The sequence below is a fragment of the Gobio gobio genome (assembly GCF_949357685.1).
Source record: "Gobio gobio genome assembly, chromosome: 10".
NCBI classification, from domain to species: domain Eukaryota; kingdom Metazoa; phylum Chordata; class Actinopteri; order Cypriniformes; family Gobionidae; genus Gobio; species Gobio gobio.
The window spans coordinates 500,743-520,490 of record NC_137116.1 but is presented as its reverse complement, the minus strand read 5'-3'; the positions used below and the strand labels follow the sequence as shown (position 1 = coordinate 520,490).

Below are 19,748 nucleotides of genomic sequence, written 5' to 3'. Positions count from 1 at the left end.
AAAATAGCAACACGCCAACAATGCGCCTGAACACGAGCATGCCCATGGGTGAACTGATGGCCGTGAATGCATTTGCTTTGATTTAAGTGTTTAGAATTAGCAAAAAACATGTGCATCGTGCCTGGTGTCGCATTGCACCGGGTGAATGATAGGGCCCCTTGGTGTGACTGCTGATGAATTAGGGGCAATTTTGCATTCCACTGAACTACTTTTCAATTGTTTTTCCAAGTAAGCATGTACTATATGTGCAGATGTCTTGACCATGACCATTATGCTTATGTCTTGTGCATGACACAATGTTCCAAAAAACGCGGATCACAAGGTAAATTAAATTAAACTTGAAAAAAAAAAGTTTTTTAAACTAATTTAAAGAAAGCACAAATGGAGACATTTAATCACTTTTTAATCACTTATCTTTAAGGCCAATAATGCACTTTTAAATGTTACAATTGCATGCTGACAAAATAGCACAAATATGATGCCATATCATCTGCATTGAAAGCCAGCAATGAATTGCTGCACTTTGCTTCAGTTGTTTTAGCCAATATGCTTTAAATTTGTGTAATTAAGAAGTGAAAAGTGCTCAGGGACTGCTGCAAGAGAGACCCTGCTTTTTTCCATAAAACAGTTTTTGAACCTGAATTCAAAATCATGTGTAGCGTCAGCTCTGACAGTTCACGTTAGTCAAGCTTGCATCAGCTGACTGTCAGCTGACCACATCTATCTATAGGAATACGACGTCTATCACAGCATAGGTATAAAAGATCCTTCAGTATTATCAGCAGCTATCACGTTCTCCAGAGCTAATTTACCCTCCTCCATCCCCAGCTCCTCCTCTCGTCCAGTCAGGATTTGGTATTCTGATTCCCCTTGAATCAGACTAAATTCCTGAATTATTCTGTACATTTAATATGAACATTAATGATATCTGCAATACATTATGTTGGTTCTGTTCTGTTTATCCTAAGGGGGGTTATTGCTGCTCTCCCAGCTATTATCCATACTAGGCTGCATGGATGCGCAGGGAGTTCTTGCCCAGAACAGAACCATACCGCCAAACCAAACTGTATGCTAATAGTCAATCAATCATCTTTGACGAAAGTGGTCCTTACAAAATGCAAATGTCAAATGTTCAGTGGAGGGGAAGATTTGGTGTTTTTGTCCATTTTGGAGTAATGTCTAAATTAACTGGTTTTATTCAAGTCATAATATAATTTAATATGACTAGTTCACCATGATCACATTAAGTTTAAGTATAACTCAGGTAGTAACGGCATATTTTCACTTTCAACAATTAAAGGGACATTTTTATGTTTATCTGCTTACCTCCAGGGCATCCAAGATGTAGGTGTCTTTGTTTCTTCAGTAGAACACAAATGTTCTTAACTCCAACCGCTTCAGTGTGATAATCGTATAATGAATGTCAATGGGGATATTTTAGAGTATGAGAGTAAAAACACATAGACATACGAATCTATATTAAACCATGCGGCTCGTGGCGACACATTGATGTCTTAAGACACGAAACGATCGGTTTCTGCGAGAAACCGAACAGTATTTATGTTATTTTTTTACCTCTTATCAGACGAATGTCATCTAGTATCCCCAGCGCCATAACTTCAGGCGAATAAGGTCAAAATACTGGCGCGATCAAAGATATATATATGTAGATGCCTCATTCGACCGATCAGCACAGGCACTTATGAGGAATCTATGTATATATCTATGATTGCGCCGGTATTTTGCATGTATTTTGACCTTATTCGCCGGAAGTGATTGCTGTGGGGACGGCTGATGCAGAGCCATAGAAAAAAATGGAATACATTTTAAAATATGGGTATTTTTCTTACACAAACGCATCGATTCGCTTCAGAAGGCCTTTATTAACACCCCGGAGCCGCGTGGAGCACGTTATTTGACGGACAGATGCATTTTTTTATGGACTTCAAAAACAGAGCAACTATTACTGCTATTATAATGCTTGGATTAGCCAGAACATTTTTAATATAACGCAGATTTTATTCTTCTGAAAGAATAATGTCATATACACCTCGGATGACTTGAGGGTGAGTAAATCATGGGCTAATTTTCATTTTTGGGTGAACTTTCCCTTTAAGGTCAGGCCATTCTTGCTTGTATAAAACATTCTTTGTTAAGAAATAAGCTATTATGTGTCTCACTGAAAAAACTTTGGGTTTCGAAATAAGCTCATTATCTAGTGTAATGTTCACAACGCATTCATTTCAACTTTTAACATTTTAACAGCATTGCCTACTGAGAAATGGTTTGCAGTGACAGTTACGAGATTGACATGTTATCCAGATATCTACTTATCAGAAATAAAAAATCCTGATTACACACATTGTATTTGTAATAGAATTGTATTGTGGTATCCGCTGAGAGCTTCGTCAAGGAAGCAGATCTGATGTAATAGTCTGAATTTGTGGGCCACTGCAAATCAAATGTTTGCCAAAAGCCTAGTCAATCAATTCAAGTCACCTTTATTGCTACAGTGCTTTATAAAATACAGATTGTTTCAAAGCAGCTAATAAACAGGAAAATAATGATCAATGATTCAAACAGAGTTCGATTATGCAATAAAGCAGCTCTTAAAACTACAGTATCATTATTCCGCAGAAGTCAGTTCAGTGTTGATTCGGTTCAGTTCAATAAAATAAATTTCATTATGAAATGAGTTCAGTTCAACAGCTCTACTAAAGACAATAGCGCCATTTTTCACTTTAAGTCAATGTTGATTCAGTTCATTTCAGTAACACTGTCGATGTTGCAAAACAGTCAATTATGAAATAAAGTAAAATCAACTATAAAGCATCTCTGCAGGAAACAGTGGTGTAATCATCCAGCTCAACTCAAATCAGGTTTTTTTTCCGTTTTTTTTTTTGTTCTCATACAATAGTGTCAGTGCAGTCAAATCAATGATATTACTGAATATCAAGTGTCCACATCTTAGCAAGCCAAAGGTGACAGTGGAAAGGAAGCCCTTTGCCTCATGGAGGCAGACATGTTGAGATCACATCACCAGTCAAATATTCTAATTTAAATTTGCTAATCCCATTGCAAAAGTGGTTCCATTGTACATATATAATGTTTTTTTTTTCTTTCTGATACTGTGGCAGTAGAAACGTCTCGGGTTACGACTGTAACCCTTGTTCCCATCTGAAGTATGAATGAAACTGTTCCAATCCTGACTGGTGTTGCGTCATGACATAACATGTGACGGCATACACGGAAGCTACAAAGGGACGCCGGCACATAACAGAGTTAGCTTCGCGATGAAGCAAGCGCTCACAGGCATGACAAAGTGGGGCAGCGAGACGCAGTGTCTCGTTTCCTTTCTCAAAGAACAAGGGTTACAGTCGTAACAGGAGACATTCCCTTTCGAGGGAACTCACACTGTCAGAAAGACACTTTGGGGAACGAGTACCCACTATGCCACACCGAAAACATGCCTGCCCTAGTCTAAAGCTGGAACCCAGGCACACTTAGGACGAGAGCACCCTGGCGTTTCAGGGAGGTGCAAACTATAAAATCTAATGAAGGTGTGCCGCATTACAAATCTGCAGTGGGACTCCTGAAAAGGAGGGCCCTAGAGGACGCCATGACTCTAGTAGAGTGGGCCCTCAAGGCCACAGGTGAAGGCAAATTGTGCACCCGATAGGTTGAGGCAATAGCCTGGACAATCCAATTGCTGATTGTCTGCTTAGATGCAGGCAGCCATTTATTGGGTGATCCAAAGCACACCAACAACTGGTCTGATCTCCTCCACTGAGAAGACTTCTGCATATAAATGGTCAATGCTCTGGCAGGGCAGAGCACATGAAGCCTCTCTTCTTCTGTCGACACGTGTTTCGAATGGAGGATGGAAGGCCTGAAGAACCACTGACCGTGCCACACTGGATGGCACCTTAGGCATGTAGCCAGGTCTGGGATGTAGGATGGCCTTAACTCCTACAGGGGCAAGCTCCAGAAGCGTGGAAAGCCATAAAGGCAGGCACGTACACCTTAAGTGTGGACTGGCTAAGACCATCAGAGAAGCGATCTTGAAGGAACTCCAGCACTGAAGCCACCGGGCAGTTAACTGGGTCCAACTCACGCTCTCTACACAAAGTGGAAAACACATTCCACTTTAGGCTGTACAATCTCTTTGTGGAAGGAGCCCAAGTATGGTCTCCACTACACCTGCCGACAAGCCAGCCTCTAGGTACTGGGCCCCCTCAGGGGCCAGACCCACAGCTTCCACAACTGTGGCCGGGGGTGAAATATTGTGCCGCCTGCCTGAGACAGCAGGTCGCTCCTCAAAGGGATCTGCCATTGAAGGCCTGCCAGCAGTGCCATGATGTCTGAGAACCATACTCGGGCCGACCAATACAGGGCTACTAGAAGTAGACTGATCCCTTCTTGACAGACCCTCTCCAAGACTCCCGGGAGCAGAGCGATGTGGAGCTGGATGCATGAGAGAAAACCCCAGTGGACAGTGGAACGTCTCTCGAGACGCGAATAGATCCACTTCCACAGGGCCGAACCTCTCACACATGGGTTAAGTCCATATGTGAGAGGTTCGGCCCAGTGGAAGTGGATCTATTCCCCGGGTCTCAGCCCCTGCCTCATCAGGACGTCCGCTGCCTGTGATTCTGGTCCCCGGGGACGTACATCACTCTGAGAGACGACAGTTTCCCCTGGGACCACAGGAGGATGAGATGCACCAGCTGCACAGAGGGCACAACCTCAGACCCCCATGAGGATTCAAATTCACTTATTGTCTGCCTGTATTAGGACATGGTGACCGCTGAAATCCGGGAAAAAGCTCCTCAGAGCTTTGTAGACCGCCAGCATTTCCAGGCAATTTATGTGCCAGGAGGAATGCTGGGTCTGCTTCCCCTTGAGGAAAACAACTTGGTTTTCAGTCACCACTGTAGTGACCTCATGTGCAGTAGGCCAAAAGATATTACGTTGGACGCAGCTGCCATGAGCCCCAGCAGTCTTTGAAACTGCTTTACAATGATGCTGTGGCCTAGCTTCATTCTAGAGACCACTGCCCGTATGGACTCGATACATGCAGGAGACAGTTGTGCCCACATCATAGTCAAATCCCATATGACTCCCAGGAACATGGTTCTCTGAGAAGGCGTCAACACGGTCTTTTTCGTGTTGAGTCTCAACCCTAAACACTGAATGTGGCCAAGGACGACATCTCGATGGCGAACAGCTATTTCGTGTGACTGGGCCAATACGAGCCAGTCGTCGATGTAGTTCAGTACACGAATGCCCTGTGTTCTCAGTGGAGCCAGCGCTGCATCCATGCACTTGAGCTTCAGAGCTAGGCTGAACGGAAGAACCCGATCTTGGAACGCTTCGCCCCCGAAAGCAAACCCCAGGAGGCCTTGGGTGGATGAGGCTTTGGCCATTTACCTCTCCCCCGACACTGCATCGTCCCTCAAAGCCCCGGTACTGCCCAGTAAACCCTGCTGAGAGACATCAGCGTTGGTGGACAGGGCTTATATGGCGGCTGGTCGGGCTGGTGCTTGCCTGCATACTATGGCTCTTAAGCAGGCATACCAGACCGACCTCCTCAAAGATTTAGATGAGGACGAGGGACCAACTCTGGATGACATCACGGAGCTGCGCAAAGTAGCAAACCTGTCTCTTCAGGTTACTAAGGAGACGGCCCGTGCTATTGGCCACTTCATGGCAGCCATGGTAACTGCGGAGAGACATCTCTGGCTTAATTTATCAGGGATGAAGGAGAAGGACAGGGCCTTTCTCCTGGATGCCCTGATAGCGCCTTCTGGGCTGTTCGGCGACGCTGTTAACACTGTCGTTGACAGGTTCCAGGAGGCGAAAAAGCAGTCTGCAGCTTTTAAGCAGTACCTCCCTCGCTGCTCTAAATCGAGGAAGGCTGCTACGAGTGGGCAGCCTCAGCCATCATTCAGCTCCTCGTACCGGCAGGTACAGAAAGAGAGTGTTGCTTCTGGAGCCCCTCCTCAGGGAGCTTGGCAACAGAGGTGACGAACTCTCGTCAGAAGCCCTCGAAAGGGAACCCCAGTTTTTAAGGATGTCAATAGTGAGAACTTCTGTTAGGTAACTACCCGTAGCTGTAATAATTTCAAATGTTTAATTAGCATCCTTAGGGGTAAAAAATAAAAATAAACAATTCACCATGACATTACCAGTGTTGCTGTATATTCTCTGACACATAGAAGGCAGTGGAATGTGAACTCAAGCTTTTACATCTAAAAGTATCTGCATTTATCTATGTGTTTGGAGGCCTCTACTTGACAACAATTCCAGTCTCTTACGCATATAGGGCTATTTCCCTTTGCAGTTTCCATTTAACTACTACCGTTTTTTTCTTTAACACTAAATTGTATAATGTTTCACACTCTGGTGGTTTCTGCTGAAGCAATCACTCTAGTCTTCTGCCAGTCACTCTCTCTGTGACTGCAGCACTGAGCTTCCCTCCAGCTTAATTTAATTTGTTCAAGACAAGCACTGCTGCCATGGCCCCATGTCTTTTCTTGGCCTCATCACAAGCCCTGAGCAACAGGACAGTCACTGACCCAGCCAGGACTTCATTCAAGGTCACATGATGATGTTTTCAGACAGAAATAACAGGGGGAGCTTTTATGTTTCGCTTTTGTTGCAAGAGGCAAGTTTCATTAATTATACCATTAAATGATAAAATGATACCATTTAATTAAATATACACAGTTTTATTAAATATTTAATTATTGTCAGCCAATCAGCAGTCAAAAACAGTATATTTTTGTAATGACTGGTAAAACTGATTAATTGACCACTGTCCCAGGCATCTAATCTTTGGAACATTTGTCTACATAATGTACAAGTAAACTAACAAAATCATTTTGTTAAGTAGCTTCGCATTGGGGTCCTGATCACCCTGTTGGGGATTATTTCGTGATAAGCATCTTCTGACTTCTGAAGGCCTTATTGGTCGAGAATAAATTTGATAACAACAAAAATTCTACATTAATGTAGTCATATTTATTTACCCATTTAACCATTCTCAGGATTTCCATGTTTTTGTTGTTCACACATTAACTGATGAATTTACTGTGATTAAAGAGGAATTATAAAAAGGATAGTTCCCACTGGTTGGATGAGCCTTGTTTAAAACAGTTGTAAAATGGAGATAAATACACCTATATGACCACCTTAACTGATGAATTTACTGTGATTAAAGAGGAATTATAAAAAGGATAGTTCCCACTGGTTGGATAAGCCTTGTTTAAAACAGTTGTAAAATGGAGATAAATACACCTCTATGACCACACATTTTGTATGAATGCAGTGAGATGCATGTTGCTTGGCAACTTAAAACATCCTAATTTTACATTAATTAACTCTATGACATTGTGGAAGAATTGTTTATTCTAATAATTATTATTACTAAATGTGATTGTTCCTTGAATATTGGTGTCTTTTATCAAATTGCCATTAATCATAATCCTTTTCACCTTGTTCTGTGTCCTGCATAACACCCTTTAGCCATGGTAAAATCACTGTATGGCACAGCCTTAAGTATCTTACTGCTTTAATCGATCAACTGCATGCCACAAAAAAAATGCAATAATTCAAATGTACTTCATTAAACTGGGTCACCATAAAATGAAAATTTCTGAGCCTCAACATCAGCACCACTGTAAAGTATAGTGCATGTGCTTCGCTTATGCTTATATAACATTGCTGTGGATATGCATTCTATATCTGTGATCCTCATTTGTGCACATGCCCTCATCAGCCAGGCTGCTTCAGTTGTCATTGCACAGTTTGTTCCCTAAGGTTGCCCGCCATCTGCCACTGCCGCGCATGACTAGCTGGTGACCTATAGCCAATGATAAGAATAGCCATGGTGTAGTGTGCAGCTGCAAGATGAAGCCTAACGTCAACTGACATCCTGCTCTCTCACACAGTATTGTTGTTTGTCCATGATGAAGCTGTGGTCCAAAAACAAACATATTTTGTCTCGTTTTAGATCTCCAATATATTTTATACAACTGGCGAATTCGCTCATCACCACACATGGGGCTTGAATGGAGACATAATATTTCCACAAAATAGTTGTTAAAAAGTATCAACAAAAAAATTAGGGGAAGAAATATACCATCTATAATAATATATATTGCAAACCCTGACCAGCGTCCAGTGATGGCTCCAGCCTCTGACCAGCATCCAGTGAAGGCTCCAGCCCCTGACCAGCGTCCAGTGATGGCTCCAGCCCCTGACCAGTGTCCAGTGAAGGCTCCAGCCCCTGACCAGCGTCCAGTGATCGCTCCAGCCTCTGACCAGCATCCAGAGAGGGCTCCAGCCCGTGACCAGAGTACAGAGAGGGCTCCAGCCCACGACCAGAGTCCGGAGAGGACTCCGCTTTCTGTCCCAAGTCCAGAGAGGGCTCCAGTCTGCGACCCGAGTCCAGAGAGGACTCCGCCTCCTGTCCAGAGTCCGGAGAGGACTCCACTTTCTGTCCCGAGTCCAGAGAGGGCTCCAGTCCGCGACCCGAGTCCAGAGAGGACTCCGCCTCCTGTCCCGAGTCCAGTGTGGCCCCCGGAACTGTGTGCGCCGCCCTGGCCACCTGAACTGTGCGCGCCACCCTGGCTCCCTGAACTGTGCGCGCCGCCCTGGTCTCCTGAACTGTACGCGCAGGCCTGGCTACCTGAACTGTGCGTGCCACCCTGGCTTCCAGAGACACTGGAGCCTGCCTGGCCCGTCCGTCCCACCCCGCCCTGATCAATCCCTCCCGTCCTGCCCTAGTCAATTCCTCCCGTCCCGCCCTAGTCAATTCCTCCCATCCTGCCCTGATCAATCCCTCCCGTCCCACCCTGATCATCTGGTAGGGGTTTGATTGGCCGGACCAGTCCGGGTGCCTCACTCCCTCCCTGGTCCCTTCTAGGACTCTCTGTACTGTCCCACCTGCTCTGTCCATTCCCCATCTTCCTCCTAAGGTGTTTTGTGTTTTCTGGTGGAGCGTCTGGTAGCCGCTCCGTAAGGAGGGGGTATTGTCATATGTCTCTCTTGTCTTGTGTAAGCACATGTCTTGTATTTGTCATTTCTGGCCATGTTCTTGTGTTTGTCATGTTTGGTGTGGTGTCATGTCTCTTGTCTATTGTCCTGACCCCGCCCCTCTTGTTACCTGATTATTGATTGATTTGCCCCACCTGGTCCCCTCATCATCCTGCCTTGTTTGTTTCCTTTATAATCTCCGTGGCTGTGTTCGAAATCGCCCCCTATACCCTCATTCACTATTCCCTACATTAGTCCACAGATATAGTCCAATTTGAAAACGAGTGAGTGATTTCGGACACTAAGTGCGCTGGAAAGGCTGCCATTATTGCAGTTTGTGCTTGCTGTTTATTTGAAACGTAGCAAACCGGCAGCTCCAGTAATAATGAAAAGATTTATCTTGAACTCTGCCACGGAAACTAGCATGTATAAACTTTAAACAATATAATAATCATTTAAAAAAGGAATTTATACCTGTATGCATGATATTGCGCTGGACCAGTGCGGTTTGGAAGATAGATGGATGATGGATTCAGCTGTGTGGACACTATTTGAGGGAACAGCCATTTAGTGGTGTCCGAAACCATAGTGGACGTTATTAAGTGCACTCATTCAATCCCACAATGCACCGCAATAACGAGTTTACAACCGATATATGCTCGACGGCTAAAGAATACCCATAATGCATTGTGAGATTCGCGCTGTGCATTGAATAAATTCCCGCGTTTCGCCAGGAGATGGCATCGACCCACACAATTTTTAAGACCAATGATATTGGACCCACTCACTTTTATCGTCTCTAATTGAGCACGTCTGTTTACATACCCTGAACACTGATTAAACGCGTTAGAAGCTTTATTTTCACTTTTCTAATATTTTCCTCATTTTAATTGAAAATAAATGCCTCTTCTCCTTGAACTGCCACCTTAACGTGGTGGAGGGGTTTGAGTACCCGAATGAACCTAGGAGTTACGTTGTCCGGGGCTATATGCCCCTGGTAGGGTCTCCCAAGGCAAACAGGTCCTAGGTGACGGGTCAGACTAAGAGCAGTTCAAAAACCCCTTATGATGACCAAAAAAAGGAGGACCTTGACGTCGCCGGGGCCCCACCCTGGAGCCAGGCCTGGGGTTGGGGCTCGTGTGCGAGCGCCTGGTGGCCGGGCCTTCCCCCACGGGGTCTGGCCGGGCTCAGCCCAAAGGAGCAACGTGGGGACACCTTCCCGTGGGCCCACTACTCACAGGAGGGACCGTAAGGGGCCGGTGCAGAGAAAATCGGGCAGCAGTCGAAGGCAGAAGCCTAGACAACCCGATCCCTGTCAAGTCAAGTCAACTTTATTTATATAGCGCTTTTAACAATGTAGATTGTTTCAAAGCAGCTTTACAGTGTTAAACAGGAAAATAATGCAGCATAATTTTATTCAGCTGTATAGCCATTCTGGAAAAATTTCAAGTATCATACAGTGACAGTGTGGGCTTTAGATCAATAATTTGATCAGTAATTTAGTTTAAATGGTTATTTTAGTTTATTATTTAGATGTATTTCGATGTTTAGTTGAAAAATTTAATGTCCCCAACTGAGCACGCCAAGCCAGAGGCAACAGTGGCAAGGAAACCAAAACCCCATTAGGTGACCTAATGGAGAAAAATAAACCTTGGGAGAAACCAGGCTCAGTCGGGGTGCCAGTTCTCCTCTGGCCAATTAACAAACAGCGTATTATTATTATTATTCTGGCAGTTTTACAGCTCGGAGGTCATAATAGATCAGAATATTCGAGGGACCGGGGGCAACATGCTGGAGACGGGTTTATTGAGGATGATGTTGATTAAATAATTATTAAAGTGCAATATTCGAATGATCGGAGACAACACGCTGGAGACGGGTTTATTGAGGATGACATATCGATTTAAGTATTATTTAATTGTAATATTCGAACAATCTGAGTCAACACGCCGGAGACGGGTTTATTGAGATGCCGTGTCGATGAGGCAGTTGCAGGGGGAGTCTAATCACGGTCTCTCAGACACTTCGGGGTCCTGTGTTGGTCTTCTCTGGACGCAGGTCCACCATCTGAACTGGATACGGCCCGGATCCGGCTGACTGCAGTAAACCTCGGGATAAAACAGAGAGACTAACATTAGCGTAGATGCCATTCTTCTGATGATGTAACGAGTACATCAGGTGTTATGGGAAGTGTTCCCGGTTCCGGCTGACCTAGTTAATGCAGCCTAACAATCATTTCATTGAAAAAGTGTTTTATGTGTATGCCACAGTAAAGAGATGTGTTTTTAGTCTAGAATTAAACTGACAGAGTGTGTCTGCTTCCCGAACAATGTTAGGAAGACTGTTCCAGAGTTTAGGTGCTAAATAGGAAAAGGATCGACCACCTGCAGTTGATTTGGATATTTTCGGTATTATCAACTGGCCAGAGTTTAGAGACCGCAGTAGACGTGATGGAGTATAATATGTTAAGAGCTCGCTCAAGTATTGGGGAGCTAAACCATTTAGTGCTTTGTAAGTAATAAGTAAGATTTTAAAATTTATGCGATGTTTAATAGGCAGCCAGTGCAGTGTTGACAGAACTGGGCTAATATGGTCATACTTCCTGGTTCTAGTAAGAACTCAAGCTGCTGCGTTTTGGACCAGCTGGAATTTATTTATTAAGCGAGCAGGGCAACCACCCAGTAGAGCATTACAATAATCTAACCTTGAGGTCATGAACGCATGAACTAACTGTTCAGCATTTTGCATTGAGAGCATGTGCCGTAATTTAGATATATTTTTAAGATGGTAGAAAGCAGTTTTACAGATGCTAGAAACGTGGCTTTCAAACGAAAGATTGGTATCAAAGAGCACACCCAGGTTCCTCACTGACGACGAGGACTTGACAGAACAGCCATCAAGTGTTAGACTGTATTCTAGGCTACTACTTGTGGAGCTTTTTGGCCAATAATAAAAATTCAGTTTTTTCTGAATTGAGTTGCAGGAAATTACCAGTCATCCAATGTTTTATATCAGCTATGCATTCCGTTAATCTTGTGAATTGTTAAGTTTCTTCAGGGCATGAAGAAATATAGAGCTGAGTATCGTCAGCATAACAATGAAAACTAACGCCATGCTTCCTAATGATATCTCCCAGTAGTAGCATGTACAGGGTGAAGAGCAGCGGTCCCAGCGCTGAGCCTTGTGGTACTCCATACTGAACTTGCGATCGGTGTGACATATCTTCATTTACTACTACAAACTGATAACGGTCGCATAGGTATGATTTAAACCATGATAATGCAATTCCACTAATACCTACATAATTTTCGAGTCTATTCAAAAGAATGTTGTGGTCGATAGTATCAAATGCAGCGCTAAGATCGAGTAACACTAATAGAGAGATACAGCCACGATCGGATGATAAGAGCAAATCATTTGTAACTCTGACGAGAGCAGTCTCAGTGCTATGATACGGTCTAAATCCTGACTGGAAATCCTCACAGATACCATTTCTTTCTAAAAAGGAACATAATTGTGAAGACACTGCCTTTTCAAGTATTTTTGACAGAAAGGGTAAATTTGAGATTGGTCTATAATTGACTAAATCTGTAGGATCAAGTTGCGTTATTTTAATAAGTGGTTTAATAATAGCCAACTTAAAAGTTTTTGGTACATATCCTAATGACAAAGATGAATTAATGATATTAAGAAGAGGATCTATGACCTCTGGTAGCATCTCTTTTAATAGCCTAGTTGGTATAGGGTCGAGCATACATGTTGTTGATTTTGATGATTTAACGAGTTTAGCCAATTCGTCTTCTCCTATAGCAGTGAATGAGTGTAATTTTTCCTCAGTGACACTACAATGCTCTGTCTGATGTGACGCTGTATTAGACGGCTGCATGGTTAAAACATTTTTCCTAATATTATCAATCTTACATATGAAGAAGTTCATAAAGTCATTACTGCTGTGTTGTTTACAATCATTAGAAGTTGAAGCTTTATTTTTGGTTAATTTAGCCACTGTATCGAATAAATACCTTTGGTTATGTTTGTTTTCTTCCAAGAGAGTTGAGAAATAAGCAGATCTAGCAGTTTTTACGGCCTTTCTGTATGTGATCATGTGCTCTTTCCACGAATTACGAAATACCTCTAATTTTGTTTTCTTCCAGCTGCGCTCCATTTTTCTGGCTGCTGTTTTAAGGGCCCGGGTGTGCTCGTTGTACCACGGCGTTGGACTATTTTCTTTAATCTTCTTTAGGCGCAGAGGAGCAACTGTGTCTAAAGTACTGGAAAAGAGAGAGTCAATAGTTTCTGTTGCAACATCGAGTTCTTCTATACTATCTGGGATGCTGAGCAGATGATACTGATGAGGGAGATTATTTAAGAAGCAACTGGACACGGAAACTGGCCCTTGGGACATGGAATGTCACCTCACTGGCGGGGAAGGAGCCTGAGATTGTGCGTGAGGTTGAGAGGTTCCGACTAGAGATAGTCGGAATCACCTCTACGCACGGGGCTCTGGAACCACACTCCTCGAGAGAGGATGGACTCTTCACCACTCCGGAGTTGCCCATGGTGAGAGGCGGCGGGCTGGTGTGGGTTTGCTTATAGCCCCCCAGCTCTGTCGCCATGTGTTGGAGTTTACCCCGGTGAACGAAAGGGTCGTTTCCCTGCGGCTTAGGCTCAGGGATAGGTCTCTCACTGTTGTTTGTGCCTACGGGCCGAACGGCAGTGCAGAGTACCCGGCCTTTTTGGAGTCCCTGGGAGGGGTGCTGGAAAGTGCTCCGACTGGGGACTTCGTCGTTCTACTGGGGGACTTCAACGCCCACGTGGGCAATGACAGTGACACCTGGAGGGGCGTGATTGGGAGGAACGGCCCCCCTGATCTGAACCCGAGTGGTGTTCATTTATTGGACTTCTGTGCTAGTTACGGTTTGTCCATAACGAACACCATGTTCAGGCATAAGAGTGTCCATCAGTGCACATGGCACCAGGACACTCTAGGTCGTAGGTCAATGATCGACTTTGTGGTCGTTTCATCTGACCTGCGGCCGTATGTCTTGGAAACTCGGGTGAAGAGAGGGGCGGAGCTGTCAACTGATCACCACCTGGTGGTGAGTTGGATCCGATGGCGGGGGAGGAAGCTGGACAGACTCGGTAGACCCAAGCGTACTGTAAGGGTCTGCTGGGAACGTTTGGCCGAGTCTCCTGTCAGAGAGATCTTCAACTCCTACCTCCGGCAGAACTTCGACCGGATCCCGAGGGAGGCTGGAGATATTGAGTCCGAATGGACCATGTTCTCCACCTCGATTGTCAAAGCGGCCGCTCAGAGCTGTGGCCGTAAGGTCTCCGGTGCATGTCGAGGCGGCAATCCCTGAACCCGGTGGTGGACTCCTGAGGCAGCTGACACGTACCGGCAGGCTAAGCGGACTGCAGCCCTGGTGGTTGTGGAGGCAAAAACTCGGGCCTGGGAGGAGTTCGGTGAGGCCATGGAAAAGGACTATCGACTGGCCTCGAAGAGATTCTGGCAAACCGTCCGGCGCCTCAGGAGGGGGAAGCAGTGCCCTACCAACGCTGTTTACAGTGGCGATGGGCGGCTGTTGACCTCAACTGGGGATGTCATCGGACGGTGGAAGGAATACTTCGAGGATCTCCTCAATCCCGCCATCACGTCTTCCATTGAGGAAGCAGAGGCTGGGGGCTCAGAGGAGGACTCGTCCATCACCCAAGCTGAAGTCACCGAGGTGGTCAAGAAACTCCTCGGTGGCAAGGCACCGGGGGTGGATGAGATCCGCCCTGAGGACCTCAAGTCTCTGGATGTTGTGGGGCTGTCTTGGCTGACGCGCCTCTGCAGCATCGCGTGGCAGTCGGGGACAGTGCCTCTGGGATGGCAGACCGGGGTGTAGGGTTGGGCATCGTTTTGATTTGAACGATTCTGATTCCGATTCTTAGTTTCGATTACGGTTCTTTTCGATTCTCGATTCCGATTCTTTGAGGGGTGGAGTCATAACATGTCACAGGCTCATTTCACAGAGGAAAATTGTATTTTGATTCAATAATGATTTTTAGTTCTGGCATTTTCACTTGCTTTGCTGCAAAGGTGAATGGAGTTTCACACCGAGTCCTGGTTTAACAATAGCATTAACAGCAGTCATATTAGGACTGCTACTAGCGTGGGCAATTTGCGTATAGCTACATTTATCTACGAGGGGGAAAAATAATTTCAGTAACGTTGTTGTTCACCACAATTCGCAATTTGGTCAAGGGCTTTGTTATTACACTACAATCATTTACCTGATTATGACGAGGTGGGGTAATGTTAGTTCACCCTGAAATGAAAATAAAGCCATCTTTTACTCACCCAGCTGTTGTTCAAATGCGCGTGTTCCTGTGTGTGCGCACTCCAAGCCGCAGTAGCCTCGTGCAATATTGGCATGACAACCGCCGGTACACAATATTCACTTAAGGAGGTTATATTATTAGTATTATTTCTTATCATATACGTTATAGAAAAGACGAGAATCGCGTTTTTTTCTATTGAGCTTGATTTCTCAAAATGGTGCATGTGTGTGTTTATCCTGGGTGCAATGACAACAGTGCGAGTTATTATAGTAGGCATGAGCGCCGGCGGCTGCTGACGGCTCATAGTACACAGAGGAGTGTGCTCAGAATAACGGCCGAGCTCAGTGTTTTGACTGAATAATACGCTTTCTTTCTCGCAAAACCTTATAGTGTGCCCCCTGAACACTTTCCATATGGCGCGCGTCTCCCTGTATCGTTGCGTGATACATTTGTTTATTTTTTGTAATGTTTTAGCTGATCGCCATTCACTGCCATAATAGGAAGGAGCGCGTGCAGGAACAGTATTTTAAATGTCATAGGACATAGGGCACTGGGACAACATCAGGGTAAGTAAAAGAAGGCTTTATTTTCATTTCAGGGTGAACTATCCCTTTAATAACGTTGGTTAGCGCAGGGTTGCCCGAGGAGGACAGACCTGCTCAGCATTTCAAACACGCTACATTCGTTTTTTTGTAAGTGAAATAAAGCCACACTTTTGAGTGCCGCTTACCCTGCTCCATGGCTGCAACAGAACAAACGGGCGTGGCAAGCACTTCCGGAAACGTGCGCGTTTGGAACCGATGATCGGAATCGAAAAAAAAATTCTAAACGATTCCAATGGCATCGTTATTTTTTAAACGGTTCCAAGTTGGAACCGGTTCTCGATGCCCAACCCTACCGGGGTGGTGGTCCCTCTTTTTAAGAATGGAGACCGGAGGGTGTGTTCCAACTTCAGGGGATCACACTTCTCAGCCTCCCCGGGAAAGTCTATGCCAGGGTACTGGAGAGGAGAATACGGCCGATAGTAGAACCTCGGATTCAGGAGGAACAGTCTGGTTTTCGTCCGGGCCGTGGTACACTGGACCAGCTCTATACCCTCTACAGGGTGCTGGAGGGTTCATGGGAGTTTGCCCAAACAGTCCACATGTGTTTTGTGGATTTGGAGAGTGCATTTGACTGTGTCCCTCGCGGCATCCTGTGGAGGGTGCTCAGGGAGTATGGGGTCCTTTGCTAAGGGCTGTCCGGTCCCTGTACGACCGGGGTAGGAGTTTGGTCCGCATTGCCGGCAGTAAGTCAGACTTGTTCCCGGTGCATGTTGGACTCCGGCAGGGCTGCCCTTTGTCGCCGGTTCTGTTCATAATTTTTATGGACAGAATTTCTAGGCGCAGCCAGGGGCCGGAGGGTGTCAGGTTTGGGGACCACGCGGTTTCGTCTTTGCTCTTTGCGGATGACATTGTCGTGTTGGCCCCTTCTAACCAGGACCTTCAGCATGCACTGGGACTGTTTGCAGCCGAGTGTGAAGCGGCTGGGATGAGGATCAGCACCTCCAAATCTGAGGCCATGGTCCTCAGTCGGAAAAGGGTGGTTTGCCCACTTCAGGTTGGTGGAGAGTTCCTGCCTCAAGTGGAGGAGTTCAAGTATCTAGGGGTCTTGTTCACGAGTGAGGGGAGGATGGAACGGGAGATTGACAGACGGATCGGTGCAGCTTCTGCAGTATTGCGGTCGATGTACCGGTCTGTTGTGGTGAAGAAAGAGCTAAGCCGTAAGGCGAAGCTCTCGATTTACCGGTCAATCTACGTTCCTACTCTCACCTATGGTCATGAGCTTTGGGTCATGACCGAAAGGACAAGATCCCGGATACAGGCGGCCGAAATGAGCTTTCTCCGCAGGGTGGCTGGGCGCTCCCTTAGAGATAGGGTGAGAAGCTCAGTCACTCGGGAGGAACTCGGAGTAGAGCCGCTGCTCCTCCACATCGAGAGGGGTCAGCTGAGGTGGCTCGGGCATCTGTTCCGGATGTGTTTCGGGCATGTCCAACCGGGAGGAGGCCCCGGGGAAGACCAAGGACACGCTGGAGGGACTATGTCTTCCGGCTGGCCTGGGAACGCCTCGGTGTACCCCCGGAAGAGCTAGAGGAAGTGTCTAGGGAGAGGGAAGTCTGGGCATCTCTGCTTAGACTGCTGCCCCCGCGACCCGGCCCTGGATAAAGCGGAAGAAGATGGATGGATGGATGGTATCCGATCTGATATGTGATGGGAAAAAGTATCAGAGCGAGTTCGGCAAAAGGCGGATTCGAACCGCGGGTCGATTTGGGTCAAAACTTGACGCCATGCGTCTTATCCCTACACTACTGTTGCTGCTTAAAATTTGAGTTTTCCGTAGTTTTGTCTCCCTCAACCAGACGTTAAGTAAACAAGCTGATATATTTGTACTTAATTAAAAATTGCATCTACTCCTCTACATTTTTCTGTGAAAGGACCCACCTACATTTTTTTGCATCTGACGGCCATGCAATATATAAATAGTAGCCTACTATATAGTATAAAAGATATACTATACCATATATATTTTATACTATAAAATGTGTACATACAAATATTAAGTCTTTATTTTTAAATTAAATGCTTATGAGTTACTTTATTATTCATACCCTTTCCAAGTAAGTTCAGTGACACACAAGTAAAGAGCTATAGGGTTAACGAATTAACATCCGAATTAACCGCTTTCCGATTCGCCCCATGTACCCTCTCAGTCTGGTTGAGAGTGAGAGCGATTCAAAAGCTTGTTTGCTCTCGAAACGCTCTCGCAAGACTTTGCTGTCACATGCCGATCGGTCTACACAGCGCTGGTGCATCGAACAAGCATATTCTCAAGCGCATACATCTACTGTACACTCGTTGTTGCAGTGCATTGTGGGATTGAATGAGTGCACTCAAAAACGTCCACTATTGTTTCGGACACCCCTACAAATGGATGTTCACTCAAATAGTGTCCCATTTAAGGGTATTGGGGGCGATTTCGAACACAGCCCTTGTGTTTGCTGTACTGTGCTGGATCGTTGTCTTCTGTTACCTGTCATGCTTCATGTTCCTGCTCCTTGTGTTTAGTTTATGTCAAGTTTGGTTTTCCCCCTCGTGGGTGTTTTGTTTGTGTTTATTTTGTTTTGTTACTTAATAAAACCACCATATTCTTCCTACAATTAAGTCCTCGCTCCCTTTTCTCCTGTTCCTGACAATCAGTGCTGTGAAGACAATCTGTTGGCATGTTTCCACCATTAAAGTGCTCTTGTGCTTCAATTTGCATTATTAATTCTGTAGTTGTGTGTAGCTTATGTACTTTACAATAACTCACCTACAAACATTGACTGCAGTTGACAGATAGTCTATGCTCAGGTGGGGAAGCAGAAAATGAGGAAGTGTCTGTGTGTTTGTGTGAATTTTTTTGATAATGTTCTCAACACGTTAGTGGTTTTCCATAATATGTGGATGACCTTTCAAATTTAAGCATTTCCAGTACATCAGTTCAACTTCACTGTGCATGCGTGTAAAATGTGTTGTTTATTTTCTTGCAGTTGGAAGGGGAAGAGGAGCAGAAGCGGTTTGATGAAGGGAAAGCGCGCTACCTGCAGAACAAGGCAAAGAGACTCGCAGATAAGGAGTGTCAACAATGACTTTAACAACGCAAACACCATATTGTGTTGTAGAAGAAAAATCTGGAATAATAGAGTATCAACGTACAACCTACTATATTAAGAACCTCTATTTTATTCTAAATGTAGCTCACCTAATATAAATAAAAATATAGGTTTAATTGACTATTGTCTGCATTTACCAAAGCACTTTGTGTGTATATGTATCTCAAGTGAATTAAAGTTATTTGTGAAATCTGCAGAACTGCATTATGCCCTAATAAAAGCCTAATAATAGAGCAACTGATTTTCAGTGAAATACCTTAATGCTGTATTCACGGATTTGTGTGATCAAATTGCTTTAAAATTTGACAGATAGATCAGTAAACAGACTTACACTGTCTTTCATCTGGCTCCTTAAAATGTTGATTATAGAAATTGTTTGTTTATTCTTTAATATGTCACATATAATAATAATTACTAATTTGTTACATTTATATAGCACTTTTCTGGGTTCTCACAGCACTTTACATATGGAAGAGGGGAATCTCCTCAACCACCACCAATGAGTAGCATCCACCTGGATGATGCGACGGCAGCCATATTGTGCCAGAATACCCACCAGCTTATTGGTGGAGAGGAGACAGAGTTATGAAGCCAATCAGTATATGGAGATGATTAGGATGACATGATGATGGACATAGGCCAATGGGCAAATTTTGCCAGGATGCCGGGGTTGCACCCCTACTCTTTTTCA

General features: G+C 45.0%; 1 protein-coding gene across 4 annotated transcripts in view; it reads left to right on the top strand.

Moving 5' to 3' along the window:
- The window catches only part of acot7 (acyl-CoA thioesterase 7), a 232,534-nt gene extending 213,108 nt beyond the window's left edge, over positions 1-19,426 (top strand). For 2 of the 4 annotated variants that reach the window (XM_079827862.1, XM_079827863.1), the window contains exon 10: positions 18,935-19,292. In XM_079827862.1, the coding sequence (XP_079683988.1) occupies positions 18,935-19,033 (99 nt within the window). In that variant the 3' untranslated portion in view covers positions 19,034-19,292. Of the gene's footprint in view, positions 1-18,934 lie in introns of all 4 variants that reach the window. The other 2 variants (XM_079827865.1, XM_079827864.1) reach the window with 2 other exon arrangements.
- Positions 19,427-19,748: the final 322 nt, after the last annotated feature.